Below are 23,101 nucleotides of genomic sequence, written 5' to 3' on the forward strand. Positions count from 1 at the left end.
TGCGCAATAAAGCTGAAAAATGTCCAGAAACTGGCTCTGCCAAAAGATGACGTTCCTGCAAAAGATGCAAAGCAACAGATGTTATATTCTGCATATAAACTTTTTACTGAAAAAAATATATTTAGATGTAACCCCTTTGTAATCACCAACATTTTGATTTTTCATTCATTTTTGTACCCACTTATCCTCCTAAGGGTCGTGCGCGAGGGAGCTGGAGCCTATCCCAGGTGACATTGGGCGAGAGGCAGGGTACACCCTGGACAGGTCACCAGACTATCACAGGGCTGACACATAGAGACAGACAACCATTCACACTCACATTCACACCTACGGACAATTTAGAGTCACCAATTAACCTGCATGTCTTTGGACTGTGGGAGGAAGCCGGAGTACCTGGAGAAAACCCACACTGACACGAGGAGAACATGCAAACTCTGCACAGAAGGGCTCCCTCCTGGGATTGAACCAGGAGCCCTCTTGCTGTGAGACGACAGTGCTAATCACTACACCACCATGCCATTTTGATAAGTAACTGTCATTTTATTACACTTTTTTCTTAGCAAATGTCACTGATTACAAATACATTTATTTTGTAATTTGAAGAAGATGAAACTTCATAGATCTCAGGAAGTATTCACAAAGTACCCAGCTGTATAGTTCAGAGTAATACATTTACCTGCCTCAACATTAAAGTGGCGTAATATAAAGTAGTAGTAAAGTAATATAATCCAGAATTATAATCGATATTTTCCTCATCTTAACTGTACATCTGAAAATAAATTCTCTAGGATCGTGACAATAGCAAGTAAAATAGGTGGCATGCCACAAAAGCCCTTGACCCAACTCTACACAGAAAGGACAAGGGAGAAGGTGAGGAGTATTTTGGCAGGTAGCTCCCATCCTCTCTTCAGCCAGTTTGAGCTCTTGAGCTCCAAGAGGCGCTATAGAGTCCCTCTGGCAACTAAAAATGTATGGAAGAAGTCCTCTATCCAAATTGCCATCTGTAACCTTAACAAAGTGTACTGACTTTTTGTCTGCATTGTTTTTACAATGTTGTCTTCTGTGTTTGGTGACCCAAAGACAAATTTCCACCCCTGGTGGACCAGACAGATATGCTCTATTCTAAATAAACAATTCTGCAAAATGAGTACATTTACTTTTGGTTCTTTCAGGATATTTTTATGCTAATACTTTAACCTTTTCTTCAATAGTGTTTTGAAGGTAGGACTTTTACTTGTAACAAAGTCTTTCTACACCGTGGTTATTGCTTTTACTTCCTTATACAAATACCATAATGTCATTTCCAATATACTAGATACTCTTAAAAAAAGTATTTCAACAGAATTTGCCTATTAACATTGTTTACACTATTTCAAAACCTTTCTTTATTTTCATTTAAACAGGTAGAAGTCTGAAAATGAACCCTCGCTTACTCAGCTGCCACACAGTAAATCAGGATGAACATACAGCTATTTGAGTTTTCAACACAATCTAAATAAAGTGAATGCAAACTGTTTTTTCTACATATATAACTTTGTGTAAAGGGCCAGCTGAGTGTGTGAGGCAGGATGGATGGATGGACAGATGGATGAGGGTTTTTCTGTTAATCATTAATAACATGGATTAGCCCCAGTCTTCTGTAAATATGATGAATGCATCCACGGCTTCATTAGCTCTGCCTTCCCACAGCTCAGCTTTATTACTCTAAGGCTGCTCCGTCAGGTTTATCAACAGTGCTGTTGTTTCCACTTTTGGTTGGATGAAAAATGCTGGACGTGGTATTTGTGAGCTTTTTTATTTTTACCTGGATGTGTGTGAAGGTGGGATTGGCAAACAGTGTTTAAAGACTCAGAGCTGATTCACAGTCTTCAGGATAAATGAGCTGCAGTGGACTGTTTTTTTTTTCTCACAGCAGGCTTACTCCACTTTCCTTCTTCCTTTTTGTCTTTGGCTGATTTGTTTATCGACATTTATTTCACGTGACTATGCCGATGAAACGCAGCAGTGAGAATTCAGCCAGAGATGGAGTGTTTCTTATTCACTCTCTAACCAAGACTTTGTGCAGCTCACCAGAAGAAACATGCACAGACTTTAAAGGACAGACACATTTTCGTCAGGAGGATGATTCTGGGATTAAATCAGGTAATGAAACAACCACTTTCAATCAGTTTTTGCTGCTGGGAGTTCAGATCAGTTGAGCTGATATGTTACTGTTTTATATCAATATCCTTCTTATATCTTAACCATTATATTCCCTTTTTCTGGAAATAATCTTCTCTCAGTCTCCACTTTAAATCTGAATGTTTTTCTGTGGTTTCAAATTTGCTAAAAAAAAAAGTAGACAGATTGACCACATGGTGGTGCTACAGCAACAAGATCCCATCCATTTTGTTCACAAACTTTTTTTGGCCCTATACATGACCACAGACAATGATACACATAAACAGGAGGGAAGATGTTTTCTGTGCATGAATAAAGTTAAATAAAAAGAGTAAATGTTATAAAAAATGTAGAATAAACACTTTTTTCCCCCATATATTTTGCAGCCTAACGTAAAGCCTTGTTTCATCAGGTTTTTCACCCTTATTTTTTTTTAATATAAGATTTAGGTCATTGTGCAATATATAAAGTTTCTCCTGGTTTTCAGGACTTTTTTTTTCTTAGATTTGCACAAAGAGAAAAAGACAGACATGGTCCATACATTAGAGCTATTAAATATCACATACACATTGTATAAAGGATTATCACAAAGGGCTGTTTTTCAAAAATCAGGCAGCATTTCTCCAAAATGTTCCAACTTTAAGACATGGAACTGTTTCATCAAGACCTTGTTTCCTCCAAAGGCTTGGACCCTACTCATGTGTTCATTACACTCTAAAAAAATGATTCATGGGGTCAGTGGATAAAGCTTGAAAAAGAAGAGGGTTTTCAGCCTAAAATAATTATGTTTATTTAATTAATGTGTTTGAGTTAGTTGACAACTTATTTCAAGAAACTGGTCAAAATCAAAAATATTTTTGAGTAGGATGGAATTAAAATAAATAAGTAAGAATATCTTAAATAAAACAGTTTGACTGCTCATAATCAGCATAACTTTTGGATAAATGTTAAGTTGGTTCAACTTAATTTTTTTTGTTTTTTGAGGTCAAAGCAAATCATGTTAGTTGTACAAAACTAATTCAGTTTATCAGATTATAAAAGGCTAAGGATTGACTCAATAACGCCAATTGGAACTACTTTAAAAAATGCACGCAAATTGTTACCTTAATCTTTTTTTAACTTGAACCAGAGGATTAATTTTAGCGTGGATAAGCAGTGTAAGGATTGATGTAATTCACTAGTCTTAGTCTTTTTTATATTCAGTAGCATTGTTTTCACCATCCCTTCCGACAATTATACTTTGTTGCTATTGCCCAGTCCACTCGCTAAAATCCTCTGATGCTCTTAAGTTTTGAAATTGTCCCACAAAATTAAGAAAAATATACAAAAATATTGTTGACCTCCATGATTCACATTCAATTTTGCATTCTTTTTTCTTCTTTGTAGTTTTAAATGATAAACTTACAAACTCTGCAGCTGTTGGCTCCAGTGTTTTGGAGGATATACTGGGAGTCTATGAGCTCTTGAACATAACATATTAGTAATAACATGTTGTTCTCTGCTGTTTATAATTAAATATTGAAAATTTATTCCAAATTTAATTTGGCTTGTTAGACAGTTTCTCATTTCTTTATTACATAGCTATTATTCTTTGTAGTTTTTATCATCGTGACATGACATTAACAGTGTTCAGGTTTGTCTCCTCTCTCACTGTGGGGTGTCCTTTGTTTTAGTTTGTATGAAGACACATTCTCCAAAAGACAGAAACTCTTTCAGAGCAAAAAGTGATTAAAACATTCCCTTTGAACAAAATAACATTCAAAATGTAGTTACTGTAGGCCTCTTTGAATAGCTGTTATATTCTTTGGAAAAAAGTGGCACATTATTTAATTGCTCAAACAAATTTTTAGTTCACTGTGTGGGCCAGTGAACAATCTCAGTTGAGTGCTCAATGAAAGCTCAAATCACTTTGTCAAGGTCAGGTAAACACAAATACTTCAAATTAATTTCTTAACATTCTCCTCAAAACTGATGTTTGAATTAAAAAATAAAAACTTAAGCTCTTACAAGGCGATGATGGAGGCATGTGAACTGTCTCTGGAGTCTGAGAAGAAACTCTGAAACTGAAATTAATGTTAATACAAGAAGGGACAGGTCAGTACGATGCAGGAAGCACCTCAGATACCGCACTCAACTAAGGGTTTTCCATAGAAGGTACGGGCTGTGGCTACACAAGAGAGGAAGAAACTGTTTCACCCTCTTTTGGTAAGACAGTGGCAACCATACTGAAAAAAAGTTATGTAAGGAAATTAAGGGTATAGATTAACCTCTAACCTATGGTACTTCAATATTTGCTTCCCCCAAAGTGATATAGGAAAAAGACAGGACTCAGGTTTGTGCTGCCTTTCGATTTTTCCTACATCTTCTTTCATCATCAGTCATCTTTCCTACATCTTCAGGACACTGAAGTAGATTTTTTAAGGCAGAGCACTCTCCTCTTTTATGAATTGTGTACTGTATTCCTGTCTGTATGTTATCACAGAAGCAGAGGACAGTAATGAGACGCCGTCCTCTGAGGAAGACCAGGACCTGGTGGACTTTAACCCTGACCTGACCATCAAACAGAGCATTTCGCCCTCCAGGAAGACCATCAGTCAGATCATTAAGGACAAGAAGAAACAGACACAGCTCACTCTGCAGTGGTAAGAGCACTGCAAACTGGACTACACCAGTTAAGGGACAGTAATATCCATACTCATGTGTCCAGGGTGACATACTGCACATATAAAGGATTCTTCTCTGCTTTATTTATTTATTTTCCTAAATCGTGTTTTTTTTTTTTTTATTGTGCACTGCAGGAAATATCAGTCAAACTGGTCTTGGTTTATTCGTTTTAGATTTTTTTTACAAATGAACTCCTTATAAAGTATCTCCACAGCTGGTTGTCAGCATTGTTTTGCATCACTGAATCTGCCCTTCCTCCATCCTTCAACATGATTGTGGAGGTTTGAAAAAATTGTTAAAGAACTTATAAACTGCTGTGTGTCATTATAAAATCATTTTTGGCTGCATGAAATCTCACAAGCCGAAACTTTGGACTAAACCTGCAGGTCATTTGTTCACACTTAGAGCAGATCTGAAGGCACTTCCCAGCTCCACAAAGACTTCTTCTAGTCAAAACAAAATTATTCTGTGGGGTGCAAATGTAAGAATTTTTACCTAGTTGCTTCTGATTATTAATTCAAACAAAACGACAACCCGGAAGTGATTTCTTCCTCCCTTTTTTCGACTTTTACCAAGGCTGGCAACCAGACTATGAATTTACACACCTCTGTAAAGCTGTATTTTGGTTGTTGTAACAGTTCTTTTTGCTGTGGAGCTAAAATCCAGTGAGCATTTGCATTTACTGTATTCAGTGGACATGTATAGATATTGTTGTGATTTTCTCACTGACGTTTTCTCTACAGGCTGGAGGAGAATTACATCGTGTGTGAAGGAGTGTGTCTGCCTCGATGTATCCTCTATGCTCACTACCTGGACTTCTGCAGGAAGGAGAAACTAGAGCCGGCCTGTGCTGCTACATTTGGAAAGGTCTGTGAGTGTTTGAACAGAGCACATTATGACATCTTTATTGTCCAACATGTCTTCTAGACAATCAGAAACAGAGATCTACAGTATCTGACGATTTTTTTATGTTCTATTAGGCTGTATATTAGTTTTAGGTAACAAGGGGAAACTCATAGATTGAATCAGTTTAGTGTTAATAAAACGTGACAATCTGTGGACATCATGATCCTTAACATTTATTTCAGTTTTCCTTGCACACTGATTTCAGTTTGATTTTGTCTCGTTATAAGTACGAGAATTTATTAAAGATAGTCTTGAAAATGTTCCTAGAAGTCTACACTTAAAAACATAACAGTACATTTACAACAATTACATACTGTTCATCAAACATGAATTACTGTCCACACACTGTAGAATCCTAATACTGATCCAGTGACAATAATCTGATGACTGATTGATCTAATCAGAACTTTTTTACCTCCTGTTCTCCTCAGACGATTCGACAGAAGTTTCCTCTTCTAACAACAAGAAGACTTGGCACCAGAGGGCACTCCAAGTAAATGAAAAATATCACTCCAAAATGTTGTTTAAAATGTTTTTTTTGTAATCTTTGCAATTATGGTTATTATGTGCTATTATTTTCTTGGCATTACACAGATATCATTACTATGGAATTGGCATCAAAGAAAGCAGCGCTTACTATCACTCTGTGTACTCTGGAAAAGGTTTGACCAGGTTTGCAGATGACACCTCCATTTTTACCAGCCACAACAATGTCACAACTGCTGTTACTCTTTTCCCCTAATAAGTCCATGTATGTGTGTGTCATCATGTCATCTATAGTTTGCAAACTCATGTTAAATAATAAGTTCATCTGTTCAGTCCATCTGGAATAAATCTGGAAATGTATCACTCAAATTACACAAAAACATATCAACATTCATTAATGTGAAAAGTATAGACTCAAATGGCAATTTGTCTCTTTGATTGCAGATTTTCAGGGAGCAAGCTCAAGAATGAGGTAAGTGAAAACGGAAACTTTTACTTAAAGATAGACTATGCAGGGCTATGACTGAAACCAATGCATAGATTCATACGGAGGTAATCCCTCTCAGCCATCACCTACAGTATGACCTCCTAGAAGTGTGTGGTGGTGTATTTTCCTGCAAAGACTCCACTTTTCTGCCTGTATTTTCTTTTTTCCCCCTCTTATTTTCTGTGTTTGGGACATTTATGGGCGTGTAGCCCCATAGTGCTCAGGTGATGTTGGGGCTCTATAAGAGGGTAGTGACCAGGTACCAGTGGCACTTTCACTTTTGCTGCCAAGTGTGTTTACAAACAGTAACCTGCAATCCTGTATAGCATACCTTTAAAGAGTATTTAACACCAAGCTGGAAAGTAGAGTTTTATTGCCCTCTCTGGTTGAAAGTTTGTCATGGGATTCCTGTGTTCATGAGAGTTCAACTTTTCCCTAAATTAACAAAATTCATGAAGTGCATTTCTACACAACTGCGCAAAGGTACAAAAGTAAACAACAGGAGGTAAGCAACAACAGGACTTTCAGAGTGTGTTAAGTTGACCTTGACCTTGACCTTTGACCCTTGACCACCAAAATCAGTTCATCCTTATGATACAACATAATACGATAATTCAATACACTTTATTGTCCCCACAGGGAAATCTGTCTTGGATTCAGAAGCTGCCCAAGTATTGTTGCCTTACAATAACAGTCCAGAAGAAATGAAAAGCATACACCATAAAAAAAAAACAACATAAAAATACATATTACACATCAGCCACTCATGTACTGCACATAACACCAGCACACAACACTAGGGGTGTAATGGTACACAAGTCACGGTTCGTTTTTTTTCGGTACAGTAATAATGCTCAGATTCAGTTTTACTAGGAACTTACTTAGCTTTCCCACTTTGTTAAAGTGCAGTAAACAAAACATGCTTATATCTAAAGTGCAGCTTAAACAATTTTACTCAACTCCAATGGCGTTGTTTATTTCTTTAGCGCGATTGTCAGGGAAACGCTCTTTCTTTTTCAACGACGACGATATCGTAGTTTGCACCAGATTGCTTTTTCTAGTCGTGCCGGTTAACATTCAAACTCGGGTGGTGTCGCTTTAGATGTGTTAGCATGTTAGACGTGTTTCCAAGTACATACCCGACCGCTGTTCTGCAGTGTCGACACACTGCTGTTGTCTTGTCCACTTGTTTATTTCCATCTTCGTATTTTACCCTGAAACCAAAGTGTTCCCAAACGGAGGACTGTTTGAGGGTGGGTCTTCAGGTTCGTCAGACTCACTTGCCATGTTGTCAAAATGCGAGAATGTGCTGCACAAAGTGAAAGCGGAGATTTACGGTCGGACTCGGTCCATCACTCAATTATGTCCATCGGGGAACTAGATATTTTAAATGGTTCGGCTCGCAAAAACGGAATTAAAATAAAACAAAATAAAATAAAATAATATCCTGCGCCCAATAATTCGGTACAGGGTCGTGCCAAACCAAAAGTCGCGTACCGAAAGGCTCGACACAAATACATGTACCGTTACGGCCCTACACAACACACAACATGACCTTGCCCTTTGACCACCAAAAACCAATCAGTTCATCATTGAGTTCAAGTTGACATTTCTGCCAAATCTGAAGGAATTTCCTTGAGGCGTTCTTGAGGTATTGCGTTTACAAGGATTTGATGAAAGTATGGACGTACAACCCGAAAACATTATGCCTCCAGCCACGGCCATCACCTGCGCAGAGGCATAATAAAATCAGTGTCAAGATCAACTCAAGGAAAAAGGGCCTGACATTATTATATTTTTCAGGGAGGCTTCACCAGGAAATACTCTCTGAGCTCCAAAACTGGAACGTTGCTCCCAGACTTCCCCAATGCTCAGCATCTTCTGCTGCAGGGAAATATCGCCAGAGAAAAGGTCAGTGGTAAATAAATCCCACTTTAATTTCAATATACAGTATATTCTGTATTTACTATAAACAAACAAGATGCCTGGTGATCTCTCTGACTGGTTTTAATGGAGTGTGTCCATGAATTAATTTAATGTCAGATCTTCATTGTCTCTTTGCAGGTGGACACTCTGATCATGATGTATAAAACTCACTGCCAGTGCATCCTGGACAACGCCATTAATGTCAACTTTGAGGAGGTGATAATTACTTCAACATGGGAGTATTTGATTTGAGAGTAAAACCAGCAAAACTGTTTACCATCTGCTCAAACTACATATAACTCTTCAAATGTTTTGTTTCAGATCCAGAATTTTCTGCTACACTTCTGGCAGGGAATGCCCGACCACCTGCTGCCGCTGCTGGAAAACCCCGTTATAGTTGACATCTTCTGCGTCTGTGACTCCATCCTCTATAAGGTTGTTATGAAATGCTAATATTGTTTTGGGATTTCAGACATTTATATAACAAGTTTTAATGGCAGGTTCAAAATGTTTAAATAAACCCTTTTTGTTTTGTTTTACTGATGTGTCTTATGTTCTCAGGTTTTAACAGATGTTCTGATTCCTGCTACAATGCAGGAGATGCCTGAAAGGTTTGTTAATTCAACTTCACTTCATGTGTTATTGTCAAAGTAGTCGCTGGTGCTACAAAGTTAGAAGCCTATTTGCCATAAAACACTTCCATATCCCAGAATAACATGAACGTGATTGAAGGAACTTTCCTGATTGGCAAAAAGCTTCAGCCAAATTTGGGATGCCTGGATCTTAATGTTGAATTCTGGCCGTCATTCCCTTCAGTTATGATACAAAATTACCTTCTTTCTGTACTGTCGAGACGAGGATGCAGCTTTTAGTCCAGTCTGACCCAGAAGACATTATTGCAGCTACAATGATATAAAAAAAAGATGAAAACAGCAGATCTTTACACTGAATTATTGATTTATTAACTTACTGGGAATTCAGAGGAGATCTGTATAATGTTGTTCAACAGTCTGTTGGCAGATATCCGCAACTTTGCCAAACACTGGGAGCACTGGCTAGCCTCCTCCCTTGAGAACCTCCCAGAATGCCTTGCAGCCAAGAAACTCCCCATAGCACGTCACTTTGTTTCCTCCCTGAAGAGACAGACGTCGTTTTTACACCTGGCACAGGTACGACACTCACTGAAGAGCAGAATAGATTACAGTATACTTTAATGTCTCAAAATAAACATGATAATGATCTCTGAGGTCTTTATTTCAGATAGCCCGTCCGGCGCTGTTCGACCAGGCTGTAGTGACCAGCATGGTGTCAGATATCGACAATGTGGATCTCAGCAGCATCAGCTCACAGCCTCTGCTCAGCGTAAACACTGCTGGAGACCAGGACCCAGACATCTACTCTGAGTGTAAGACAGTGGTGGAAGAAGTACTCACGTCTTTGGTATCTGGCATTTTTCTGGTCCCAGTTTTCCCACATGTTTGTGTCTGAGTGACAAATGAGAACTTTTGAAACTGCTCCAGTATGGAGCGAGGGCAGCAGTCTGCACAAGTGAAGCAGGCTGCAATGTAATCCATCCATCCATCCATCTTCTAACCGCTTCATCCTCTTGAGGGTTGCGGGGGGGCTGGAGCCTATCCCGGCTGACATTGGGTGAGAGGCAGGGTACACCCTGGACAGGTTGCCAGACTATCGCAGGGCTGACACATAGAGACAGACAACCATTCACACTCACATTCACACCTACGGACAATTTAGAGTCACCAATTAACCTGCATGTCTTTGGACTGTGGGAGGAAGCCGGAGTACCTGGAGAGAACCCACGCTGACACGGGGAGAACATGCAGACTCCGCTCAGAAGGGCTCCCACACCCGGGATTGAACCGGGAACCCTCTTGCTATGAAGCGACAGTACTAACCACCACACCACCGTGCCGCCCTGCAATGTAATCACTTGGGGCAATTGCATCCTCAATGTACATCCGTTAAAAGTCAAGTAAAGTACCTCCAAAATGTGCCAGCTAGCTCATATTTTCTAAAATCAACTGGATGAAAATGGAATCTCTACGTATCTACATCATCATAACTGAGATAGATGTTTTTTTTTCTTTTACATTTTTAATTATTATCAGATGATTCTCATCAGCAAATCCATAGACTAATGTAATTCTGAAAGGATGCATTCATACAGCTTTTTTACAACCAGCAGTTGTTTTCTATCGGTCTAATATAGGAATGAGAATCTGTTTTATTAATAATGACGCAGCTTGTCTCCTCTGTCTCTTTCCTTCCAGATGACTCCATCACCGTCTTTCAGGAGCTGAAGGAGCTGCTGAGAAAGAACGCAACAGTGGAGTCCTTCATTGAGTGGCTGGACTCAGTCGTGGAGCATAAAGTCATCAAGGTAACAGCTGTTCCACCTGGCACTGTGTGGACTCGTACAGTATTTGTCCTGCAAAATGTCCTGTTGTGAGACTAAACAGTTTGTCCTTTCTGTCTCTTCTGTCTCTGACCAGCCGGGGAAGCAGAGCGGTCGATCAGTAAAGAAGCGAGCTCAGGATTTCCTCTTAAGGTGGAGTTTCTTTGGTGCCAGAGTGATGCACAACCTCACGCTCAACAATGCCTCCAGCTTTGGTAAGGAGATTTCCCAGTGTTGGAAAGTAACAAAGTACATTTTCTTAAGTACTTTACTTGAGTATAAGACTAAAATACTTGTACTTTACTTGAGCATTTACATTTAATGCTACTTTTGTACTCTACACTACATTTCAGAGAGAAGTATTGTACTTATTTACTCCTACATTTATTTTACAGTTGAAGTTACTAGTGACTTGATTATTAGAACACAATATAATTAAAAAAAATATTATGACATGTTTTCATAGTTTAAGCCACCCAACACTGTTTAAAATGATCCTTACACATTAAAGTATCAATAATTATAATCCAACAATATTATTCTGAAATGGGCCATTCTGCATTACGAATACTTTTACTGTTTGTACTCTATGAATATTTTGATGCAAGTACTTGAGTAGTTTTACTTCCGATTATGAATGCATGACTTTCACATGTAGTGTTTTTACATTGTAGTGTTCCTACTTGTACTTAAGTAAAGAGTAAAGGAGTATTTTTTCCACCACTGTTCCTAAACAAACTATATGCTTTGTTAATTTTCTAAAGTGAAAAATGCAGAAAAAAGTTTGCTGCACAATAAAATGAAATAAAAATAAAATGAATCAAATTAAACTGAATGAAATAAAATAACATTAAATTAAATTAAATTAAATTAAATTAAATTAAATTAAATTAAATTAAATTAAATACAATTGAATTAAATAATACATTTGATATTGCTAAAGGTTTTAATGCAAAAGCTCTTTAGTCTTGCTTAATTTGTCTTGGGGTGACCAGACTTTTACATGCTTCTGCAAACAGTATGTTAAATTGTAACACCAATAAATGTTTACCTCATTTAATATCAGAATTAAATCTAACTTTTGTAAACTAGCATGGCCATCAATGAGTACACTGGTGGTATCAAACATTTCTTTTGTATTTCATCTTGTTTGCCATCAGGTCAGGTTTCTTCACAGCACAAAAACAAAACAAACAAAAAAAAACAAAGTGTTTTTTTGTCTTTCAGAGCAAACAGAACTAAAACTGATAAATCACGATATGAGTATATAATGTATACCTTTCAACTCAAAGATACCAGAAGGGAAATATGGTCTAACTGGTGCAAACAAACCTGTTAATCAGGTAACATCAAAACACAATTTATGAAAGCGACAAACTGAACATAATGACAACTGTTTGTGAAATTAATAACTGTCACTGAGCTGATTAATTTTGTCTTCCTTTCTTCGCCATCATTCAGTCCACACACACACACACACACACACACACACACACACAATACTAATACAAGCCAGCTTGCAGCAGATTGCTACAATAGTGCCATAAATTGTAATGGCCAGACTCTGATTAAACAAAGTCTTATCTGCGGGTCGCGTGCTCTCTGTTCAAACACACGCACACACACACATAGAACATGTACGTGAATAAACACTAACCATTTGGTCTGAAGACTCCCGGTGAAGCTCAAACACACACAGAAGGTTTTAAAGCTGTGACCCCGCAGGTCAAACAAAGAACAGCTTGATCCTAAAGGTCACACGGTAAATAAAGAAGAAGACACAGTGAGGTCGTCTAATCTCTCTGGAAGTTTGATCTGTAGGTAAACACAAAGTCTCACCTCAGTCACGATGACCTCTTTTCTCTTTGCATTTTGGACACTGGCAGGTTCCTTCCATCTGATCAGGATGCTGTTGGACGAATACATCCTGTTGGCTCTGGAGACTCAGTTCAACAACGACAAGGAGCAGGACCTGCAGAACCTGCTGGACAAATACATGAAAAATGCAGGTATCAAGCATCAACACAAACACTGAACAGCTGATCCATTTCAACATATACCATAAGGCATGTTGGACTCCTCAGAGGAAATACATCACCAAAGCCATTCCTAGCCCTAGCCCCATCCCAGCTCTTTTTGCCAGCCTGAACTAATTGAAACTTTTTTACACATGGTCTGAGAATGTAAAAAAGTGTTTGAATTTTAGGTTAAAATGACAACAGTGATATCTGACATGATTGGACATCAAATCCCTATAGACCCAATTGTTCTCTTAGTTATTTAATTACTGAACTTGTTCACAAAACAGAGGAAAATTTGGCTAGCTGGCTCAACCGCATCAAAGAAAATGATTGCCCTACACTGGCTCCCTCCTCACTCACTCACTCAGCATTTATCACTGGTTGGCTTATGTTAGTGATATAGTGATGCTTGAACTATCCACAGCAAGGACCAACAAAGCAAAGTCCTCAACTCTCAGCCTTTGGAAAGACGTAGCATTGCAGATTTTCAACATAATGATCTCAGTGCCTCAAGAATCGGTGCTACAGTAGTAAAGTGTGATTAATTAATTATTTTTTTAGTTCTATCATCTTTACATTACATCCCTGCACACAACAGAACAGGTCCTACAGTGTCACTAAATCATCATCACTGACATCAACATCAACCGCTCAACCGGTACCTGCTTCAGTAAGTTTCACCAGATGTTGTTATTGATGATGTGACGTTAACTTTCAGATGCAAGTAAAGCAGCGTTCATGGCCTCTCCCAGTTCCTGCTTCCTAGCTAATCGCAACAAGACCAACGCTGCAATCGACCAATCAGTGAAGAATGAGTCTCTGGGCGAACACGCCTACATGTCTCTGCCCACCAATCAGCAGCAAAGTCTGGAAACAAGCACCAACATCTATCAGGGGACAGAGTCTGCTGGGTTCACAGTTTCAGGTAAAACAAAATACAATGCAACATTTTTTGTCTTCTGTACAGCCCTAAGACATAACCCTCTACTGCATGACTTTTTAATTTTTTGGGAAAAAAATATTTCACTCTATTTTGGGGGAGCTTTGGGGCCCCTGATAATACATCAATCACAAAATTTGACCCCCCCCCCCCCCCAAACAAATATTGGTTTGTTGCTTCAAGGCAACATTGTACGACGAGGGTAATAAAACACCAAGGTTTTCTATAATAAGTTTTATTAATGGAACAAGCATAAACAAATAAACAAACAACAAATAAACAATGTAAACATTTCATAAATTTCATATGTCAACATTTCATACATTTCATGGCCCTGTCATTCTGGGTAGGCATTGATGCTGGCGTTGTGGACTTTTCTCCATCTTGGGAGGTGAGACACTTCACCTTCCTCTTCATCTTCATCTCCTTGCTCTTCCTCTGTCTCAGACTCACTGTCTTGAGGCTGGTTTTCTCCTGAAAAGAAGAAAAAGGACACACACACACACACACACACACACACACACACACAATTACTTTACCAACTGACCCCTAACTGACCCTTGAGCCCCTAAGTGTCCCTCAAACCTGACTCAGGGATCCATTCTTCCTGATCCACTCCCTCACTGTCACTGTCAGACAGCTCACTGTCCTCACACTCTGAGGGAATGTCCCTAACTGCACATTCCTGCTGCTTTCTGCTGTAAAATGTTCTTATGTCCATGTCCTGTAAGTATCAGTAGATTGTAAAGTAAAAAACATTGACTATGATCATTTAAATGCATACAAACACATCTCTACACACATATGCTAATGCATTATATTGCCTGAAAAAAATTGGGCTAACTGCACAGTGTTGCCTTGAGGCGACGAATGAAAATAAACAGTTTTACTGTATAAATAAAAACAAAATAAGTACTCAAACAATCAAATATACTTATTTACATGTTCATGCACATGCAAGTATTTTTTTATATACAGTTATTTCAATGTAAACATGTAAAATAGTGATATTTATCTTACCTACTAGTGGCGATCTGTCCCATGTGGTGCTGCTTCCTGAAAGGGGGTTTCCTGCCCCCAAATGAATGGCACACCACCTTCAACTCATCATTTCATTGGCCAGAGATGTGTCTGGTAACATTATTTGAAAAAAACATTTTGTTTTCTTTTAAAGGGCCAGTGTGAGGTCTGAAAATGTGGTTTGTTGCCTGAGGGCAATGCTATGCAGAAGATGATATTAAATCTAAACTGTACTACTTTCCACAATATTAATACTTAAATCTATTGATATCTATCAAAATGAGTGTTTGATGAATGACATTATCCTGATCAACTTTTTGGTTATGGTCGTATGTCATATTGATTGTCTGGACTGTAATTTTATCATGGTGGCCTATGCTATTGCACGTCTGTCCATCTTCAGTTGCTCTTTCAGAGGTTTCTTCCATTTTGTTCCCTGTTAAAGGGTTTTTTGTTGTTGCTGTTGTTGGCAGGGAGTTTGTCCATATCTGCCGTAAGGGTCCAAAGACAGAGGGTCTCATATGTAGAAAAGCCCTTTAAGGCAAACTGTGGTTTATTATTTGGTCATGTTAAAAAGAACTGTTGTGCGAGGCGGCTTAAGTCCAGTAAGGTGATGTTTCTTATCTTGTTAGGTAAGAGTGAGTGAAATCACCTTTTGGGACTTTGGGTGCTCCATACCTTTGTGATCACAGTGAAAAGAAAGCAAGGTTGACTGAACCGTTCACAATCTCCTTAAACGTTGTGCAACCTATGCTAGTGAGACCACAGTCATTATACATAAACTGATGCAAGGGCATTAGCTAATGGGGATACTAACAGGATTAAAAAAAAAACTAAACTAAATAGAGCTGCAGAAAGCAATAGTATAAGTGCAGCTTTCAGGAGCTGTGTATGACACTTAGAGCAGATCTGTGTTTTTTTTAGAGTCTGATTTAGGCTGCCTGCACACAGTTCTCAACATGGAGGAGGCTAAGCAGCTAACAGCGCTAACAGTGCAAACAGTGCTAACAATGCCAAAACTACCGACAAATCTAAATCAAATCAAAATCAAATCAACTTTATTTATATGGCACTTTTCATACAACAGTAACACAAAGTGCCTCACAGAGGTTAAAAACAACAAAGATCCAAACAGAAAACAAAAAGAAAAGAGAAAACCCAACCCTCCCACCCAACAAAAAGCTATTTAGCTCATAAAATTGAGTTAGTAGCTAGGTAAGAATGATCTAAAACAGAGACATAAAATGCATCAAAACTAAAACCTATAGGCTAACTAAAATAACAAAAGATAAAGGTTAAATGAGATAAGAACGTAGAAAGAGGAAGGGCAAGAATATAAAAAATAAATAAAAAATAGATAATAGATGGATAAATCGGTTATAAGAGGAATTTAAAATAAAGAGATCAGTTAAAAGCCTGATTAAAAAGATGAGTCTTGAGCCTCTTTTTAAAAACATCAACAGTCTCTGCAGCTCTGAGGTTCTCCAGCAGGCTGTTCCACAAGCGGGGGCCATAATAATTAAATGCCGCCTCCCCGTGTGTTTTAGTCCTAACTTGTGGTATGGTTAAAAGGCTGGTGCCGGAGGATCTCAGGGTCCGCGAGGGTTGATATGGTAAAAGCAGGTCAGATAAATAAGAAGGCCCAAGACCGTTAAGACCTTTGAAAACTAATAAAAGAACCTTAAAATCGATCCTGAAGCGCACAGGGAGCCAACGCAGCAATTTTAAAACTGGTGTAATGTGCTCCCGCCCTCTGGTCCTCGTCAGCACTCGTGCAGCTGAATTCTGTAATAACTGTAGATTTGAGATACTCTTTTTGAGAAGACCATAGAGCAGGGCATTACAATAATATAACCTACAGGAGATAAAAGCATATATCAGCACCTCCGTGCTGGCCTGAGAGAGAAACTGGCGGATTCTGGCTATATTCTTAAGGTGGTAGAAACCTGCCTTTGTTATGTTTTTAATATGTGGAATAAAACAGAGCTCAGAGTCAAAAATCACACCCAGAATTTTTACAGATTGTGTTGGTTTAAAATCCTGTAGTTTTGGTAAAAGTTTCTCTCTGGCCTTCAGGACCAATGACTAAAACCTCTGTTTTGTCCTGGTTGAGCTGCAGGAAATTCGCTGCCATCCATGACTTTATATCTAAAATACAGTTTAAAAGGGCATCAATTGGCCCTGTGTCATCAGGAGACACGGCAGTGTACAGTTGCGAAACATCAGCATAACTATGAAAGCTGATGCCGTGCCTCCTGATGACGTCCCCCAGAGGAAGCATGTAGAGATTAAAAAGAGTTGGACCCTAAATTGACCCCTGGGGGACCCCAAACTTTATCTCAATCTAGGTGTTAACCAAGGGGGAACTGGAGAATGGGTGTTACCTTTCCCCGATAATGCTGTTCAGTCACCATGCATCGCGAAAGTGTTATCAGCTGTAACTTGCTGTATGAGCACAGTAGAGAGTGGCAGCGATTAGCTAGACCGATAAGCTCGGATTACATCACACACAGAGGGAGTGTGACTTGTTGTTCGCTGCTATATTAACGCTCTCAATGTATAATACAGTTCCGTCGTATAAAACGATCCTGTAATGTTAACACTTCCTGTCCATGTGCGTTTCCCCTCTTCACACTCAGGAGGTCAGATGGACTTCTCTCAGGTCAGCGGCCCTCTCATGACGCCCCCTATCTCTCCAGCAGCGTTAGTGCACCGAGGCTCCGTCATCAACCAGGGGCCCATGACAGGGAGACCCCTGACTACTACTACTCCTACTTCTTCCTCCACCTGCTCCTCCTCTTCCTCCTCCTGCTTGTCCACTCTGAGCACCATGACCCAGCCCAGCCCCTGCTCTTCTTACCCTGAGACCCTGTACCACTGCTTACCTCAGACCAGCTCTGGTTACTTCCCTCCCACTGGGGGCTCCACAGCCTCAAACTACCAGCCTGCACTCAGGTCAGCTTCATTTAGGACTGTGCATCTACAACTTTGATGTACTTCAGGGCTGTCACATTTTGTTTAATATATTCTATTGTAAGGTAATGATTAGCTCTTACCCTGATATGATTCTAGTGCCAAATTTTAATTATGAAAACACAGATGTTTCTCTTTTTGTGATTTTTATTGTTGGCTTTTTTTGGTTCATTTTACCATATTGCTATGAAATGGTAAATCATGGAGATTTTAATTTTTAACATAAATTTGGTTAAAAAATATATTGCCATTAAATAAGGTCTCCACTGGAGGTATTATATTGAAATGTAATTTTTTTAATTATTATTTTTAAAAGGATTTAAAGGTCCAGTGTGTAGGATACAGGGATATATTGGCAAAAATGGAATATAATATAATAAGTATGTTTTCTTAGCATATAATGACCAGAGAATAAGAATTGTTGTGTTTTTGTTACCTTACAATGAGCCGTTTATATCTACATAGGGAGCTGGTATTCATCTATGGAGATTGCCATGTTGCACTGCCATGTTTCTATAGTAGCCCAGAAGGAACAAACCAAACACTGGCTCCAGATAGGGCCATTCGTGATTTCACATTTTCGCGTTTCCACGCCGGCCACCGTAGTAAGAAATTACACCGATTAGTAATGTGAAACTGCTTTATTCAGTGTTTCTAGCAGTTAAAATGATCGGGGGGTCTCATTAATAAACATTGCGTATGCACAAAACAAGGCCTGAAAGAGGCGTACAGCACTTCCCATGGAAAAGTTGTGATCTATAAAAGCAGACTTGATGGGAGAAACTTTGACCCATGCTCACAGACATTTTGGAGACAAGAAACTGTCGATGCAGATGGTGAGGTGGAACCCTGATTGTAGAAACTGTTGAATATTTTTTGGCACACACCAGTTTTGTCCTTTGTCTGTATGTACATTTTTTAGTATGGATCCTATGCACTGTTTTAGAATTGAGACCCCTGGTCCGTTGGTTTTGAAGGGAAGGAGACCTTTGTGGATTATTCAGCGTCAGTGAAAACCTCCTGAATGTCTGGATGTTATGTAATTGGAGAAAAAAGGTGACCACATATTAGCATGTGTTGGACTAGTCGCCCACAGCAACATACCAAACTGTGGCACTGGCAACTGTCAAGTTCCCGTCCATGTTTGAATTTTCAAATATCTGACAGTTAAATAAAATATATTTTGATGTCATTGTTAAGATTTGTTTTCTCTGTGTTTCAGGCCTCAAACTCAGAACCAGTGTTTGGCTTCAGTTCAGTCTCAGGCGTCATCGTTGGCCTACCACCTCTCCCGGTACCCCTCCTTCAACGACCAGCACCTGACTAAAGACGTCTTCTACAGCCATCATCACCCGTCGGCCCATCACTCATCTAATAGCACAAACTGCTCCCTGACAACTTACGGCTCTGTGGTCCGTCCCACATCCAACTACAGTTCAGGCTCAGATGCAGCTCAGACTGAACAGGGACTGGACGCTCAGACGGCAGCTCAGATTCTGGACTCAGCAGAGGGGTTCAGCTTTGTGGGGGCTGGACTGAACCCAACGGGCGGTGGGTGTCAGGGACAGACGTACTCTGCTGCAGGACATGGCGGTAAGAACTCAGACTGTGGCATTCATTTGGGAAGTAGTCTGTTGCCATTATCACATCACCTGGTGGGTGATGTGACACAGGGAAATAAACTTTAAGTAATGCACAAGAAGGCCTGAAGATTTTTATTAGATGTAGAGGTGCCACCGTGCTGTGTTAGCTTTAAATAATTCCCTCAATGTAAGTCTCATGTGGCCTCAGGGAAGAGTCAGAATAAGAAGGTACAGAATATTTATTCAATGTGATGTTGTCCTTCAGACTGGAAACATATTTTGTAATTTTTAAGAATGCAATATTAGAAAATTAAGGGAAATCTGTAAAAGTTACGTAGTATTACTAACTCAGTTTGAATTTAGTGACTTTTGACAAACTCACTTATTACAATGTACTGTGTTTTTTAGCTGCAAATATTTGCATATTGTCAGTTTCTGCTGACAGAAAGTCAATACATTAGATTTTAAAGTTTATTTATATGAAGTTATTTTAGCCACAGTCTGAATTTATTTTCAAAAAACATAACACACATCACTTCCTGTGACTATTAAAGTCTTCGGTAGGCTTTAAAGACAGCAAATTGAAAATCTTAAACTATGTTTCATGATGAACAAATCACTATTGTTGTTGTTATGTTGCCAAAAGGAAGCAAAATGCCCATTTATCCATACAAAAAATTTTGCAGAATTATTTTAAATTGTGTTTGTGCAATATGTTAAGATGCCACACTCTCACTGCTGACTTTTATCAGTCTGTACAGTATGACAGTGGTTCCCAGCCTTGGCTTTTGTTTTGTCTCCGTACTCTTCAAGAATAATAAGTTTTAAAAAAGAAATAATTAAGAGAATTTGATTGCATTTAGAGATGCACAGAGGAAAAACAATCCATTCTTTCATTATCAGTGAGTGTTTATCCCATTCAGGGTTGCTGGGGGGCTGGAGCCTATCCCAGCTGACAGTGGGTGACAGGCGGGGTACACTCTGGACAGGTCTATCATGGGGCTGACAGACAGACAATGATTCATGCTCACATTCAAACCTACAGGCATTTTAAAGTCACCAATTAACCTAACTAACCACGTTGACACAGGAGAACCATGCAAACTCCACACAGAAGGGCTCTTGACTGCTGGTTGGTTTGAACCTAGAACCCTCTTGCTGTGATGCCATAGTGCAAACCATTTCACCACTGTGACACTTGAAAGAATCCAGTCTTTCAATATAGAATATAAAACAAAACAGTATAATATTGTCAAAAAGCAAAAAGTGACCTTCCAGATTTTTATTTTTACCCTTTTAGGGTGTCCAATCCCCAGGTTAGGAACCACTATTCTATGTGCACAATCCAAATAGCCCCAAATACTAACATGAACTCAATGCCTAACTTGTGGCAGGTTACTATGGCAACAGTAGTTACCTGGAAAGCCAGCGTATGACATCACTGGTGGACCAGCACGTATCTGTTATCAGCACCGTCGGCAGCCTGCGCCCGTTCCCTTCACCGTACTCTGAAGTCCATGATCCGCTCAACATCCTGGACGAACCTGGAAGGAAAACAACAGGAGCGTATTTCACTGATGCCGAAAGTGGAGCAGGTCAGGTTTAAACTTCTCAACACTTAAATATGAAAGAAATCTATAAGATGGCCAGGGATGTAAATTACATCTTGCATTTCTATTGTTTCCTCCTCAGATCATTCGTCAGGATCTGCTCCCTGCATGTTTGGAGTTCCCTCTCCGTTCACCTCCCAGGATGCATTGCTGTCTCAGCAGCGTGTGCCGTCTTCTTCTGAGGTGCAGGACCTGGTGTCTTCGCTGCCTCCCATCAATACTGTCTTCATGGGAGCAGGGGGAGTACAATGACGCAGCAGAAAACACAAACGTTTTCAGGAGATCTGTCCTGATGTTTGGAGTCCAGTTCCCATCAGATCCAGAATGTACGTAAGTGACGAGTACAGCCAGCCACATTCAAATCCAGAGCATCCAACTGTAAGGTACAGTATGAGCATGGAGCCAGGACACTGCTGCATTGAGAGATAAAGAAAAAAGACTTAGAAAGATTTACATGATATTTTTATCCCCGACTGTATTATATACCTAAAGAGGAGAGCAAAGATATTTATTTGTATGAAAATTAGGATCATTACTTTAAAGACATACAATTTATAACCACAGTCACTTTGACACAGATATTTGTCTCATATCCACAGCTGTATTTTTCAATTGATCATTTTTCCAGTTTGGAAATAATCATAAACTTTTGCTCCTAAATGATGCCTAAGGGCTTCCACTTCATCTGTCTGCAAATTGATGTAAATAAATATTTGTTAGTCACAGTGGTGTTGTATTTATTGACACGACAACAAGCAAAAAGCAGCCTAACAGCACACCTCTTCACACCTGCTCTGCACAGACATATGGTACAGTACACTCTTTAGTAGTTCAGACAGTAATTTAGAGATCTTGAAGAAGGTGCAAAGGCTGAAAGGTCATCATCAGAATAAAAGAAATGCATATGGAGTCAGAGTGTGCGACACAATGGCAATGCTAACATGGTAATGTTTAGCAGGTATAAAGTTTACGTTTGCCATCTTAGTTCAGCGTGTTAGCATGGTTACATCTGCTAATTAGCAATAAACAGCTGATGCTGAAGGGAATGTTTCAATGTCTGCTGGTATTTGGTCATAAACCAAGACATTTCACAATATTTCACAGGTGGTGGTGTTTGATGGAAAGTCAAAGGGATCACCAAAGTTATAACATTTCATCCTAAGGGGAACGTGAATGTCAGCATAAAATCTCAAAGCAATCCATCCAATAGATGGGTAGAGGAAGATAGGAGGAATGGTGGGTAGCGGGAGACTTAAGGGAGATGGCAGCCAAGCAGCCAAAAGCAGCTAACAACAGAAGCAGCTGTGTTTTTAGCAACCAATCTGGATATTTTAAGACAAAACATGACTTTTTTCCTAACCCCAACCAAGTGATTTTTGTGCTTGGACCTAATCTTGTGCTATCTACAGCATTGTCACAACATAAAATTGATGTAATTGTAAAGAAACATAATGTTTCAACATATCTGCTACATATAAAATTTTTACAAATTTGTGGTTTTCAGAACGTACATTGCCAACATTTATGCTCTCAATTGGGCTGTTGAGCTAAATGCTAACATGCTTATGATGGCAATGCTAACATGCTAATGTTTAGCAGGTATAATGTTTAGAATGTTCACCATCTTAGTTTAGCGTGGTTACATCTGCTGATGGGCATCTGATGGAAAGTAAAAAGGATCCCCAAAGCTTGATTTAATCCAGAGAGAAACAGGAAATGTCGGCACAAAATTTCTCCGCAAACCTATTCAAAAGATGTCAGATCATTTCACTAAAAGGCAAAAATGTCTACCTCATTGTGGCGCTAAAGAGGAGGAGTCAGGGGGATCAGCAAAGTCACTTGGATTCATCATGTGGGAACCATGAACGTCTGCTCAAACTTCATGACAATCTCTGTAATACTTGCTAAA

The 23,101-nt window shown here is 39.2% G+C and overlaps 1 protein-coding gene across 1 annotated transcript; it reads left to right on the forward strand.

Annotated features, from left to right (window-relative positions):
• Positions 1-1,721: 1,721 nt before the first annotated feature.
• Positions 1,722-21,731, forward strand: rfx6 (regulatory factor X, 6). The gene is made up of 20 exons (XM_049590792.1): positions 1,722-2,142; positions 4,643-4,802; positions 5,568-5,691; positions 6,162-6,223; positions 6,325-6,402; positions 6,661-6,688; positions 8,507-8,614; positions 8,768-8,845; positions 8,951-9,064; positions 9,191-9,240; positions 9,639-9,798; positions 9,890-10,034; positions 10,921-11,030; positions 11,143-11,260; positions 12,932-13,054; positions 13,785-13,991; positions 17,666-17,981; positions 19,222-19,592; positions 20,977-21,177; positions 21,275-21,731. The coding sequence occupies exons 1-20, from the start codon at positions 1,986-1,988 to the stop codon at positions 21,442-21,444; spliced, it is 2,880 nt and encodes a 959-aa protein (XP_049446749.1). The 5' UTR covers positions 1,722-1,985; the 3' UTR covers positions 21,445-21,731.
• The last annotated feature ends 1,370 nt before the right edge of the window (positions 21,732-23,101 follow it).

The sequence above is a fragment of the Epinephelus fuscoguttatus genome, linkage group LG11, assembly GCF_011397635.1.
Source record: "Epinephelus fuscoguttatus linkage group LG11, E.fuscoguttatus.final_Chr_v1".
Taxonomy (NCBI): domain Eukaryota; kingdom Metazoa; phylum Chordata; class Actinopteri; order Perciformes; family Serranidae; genus Epinephelus; species Epinephelus fuscoguttatus.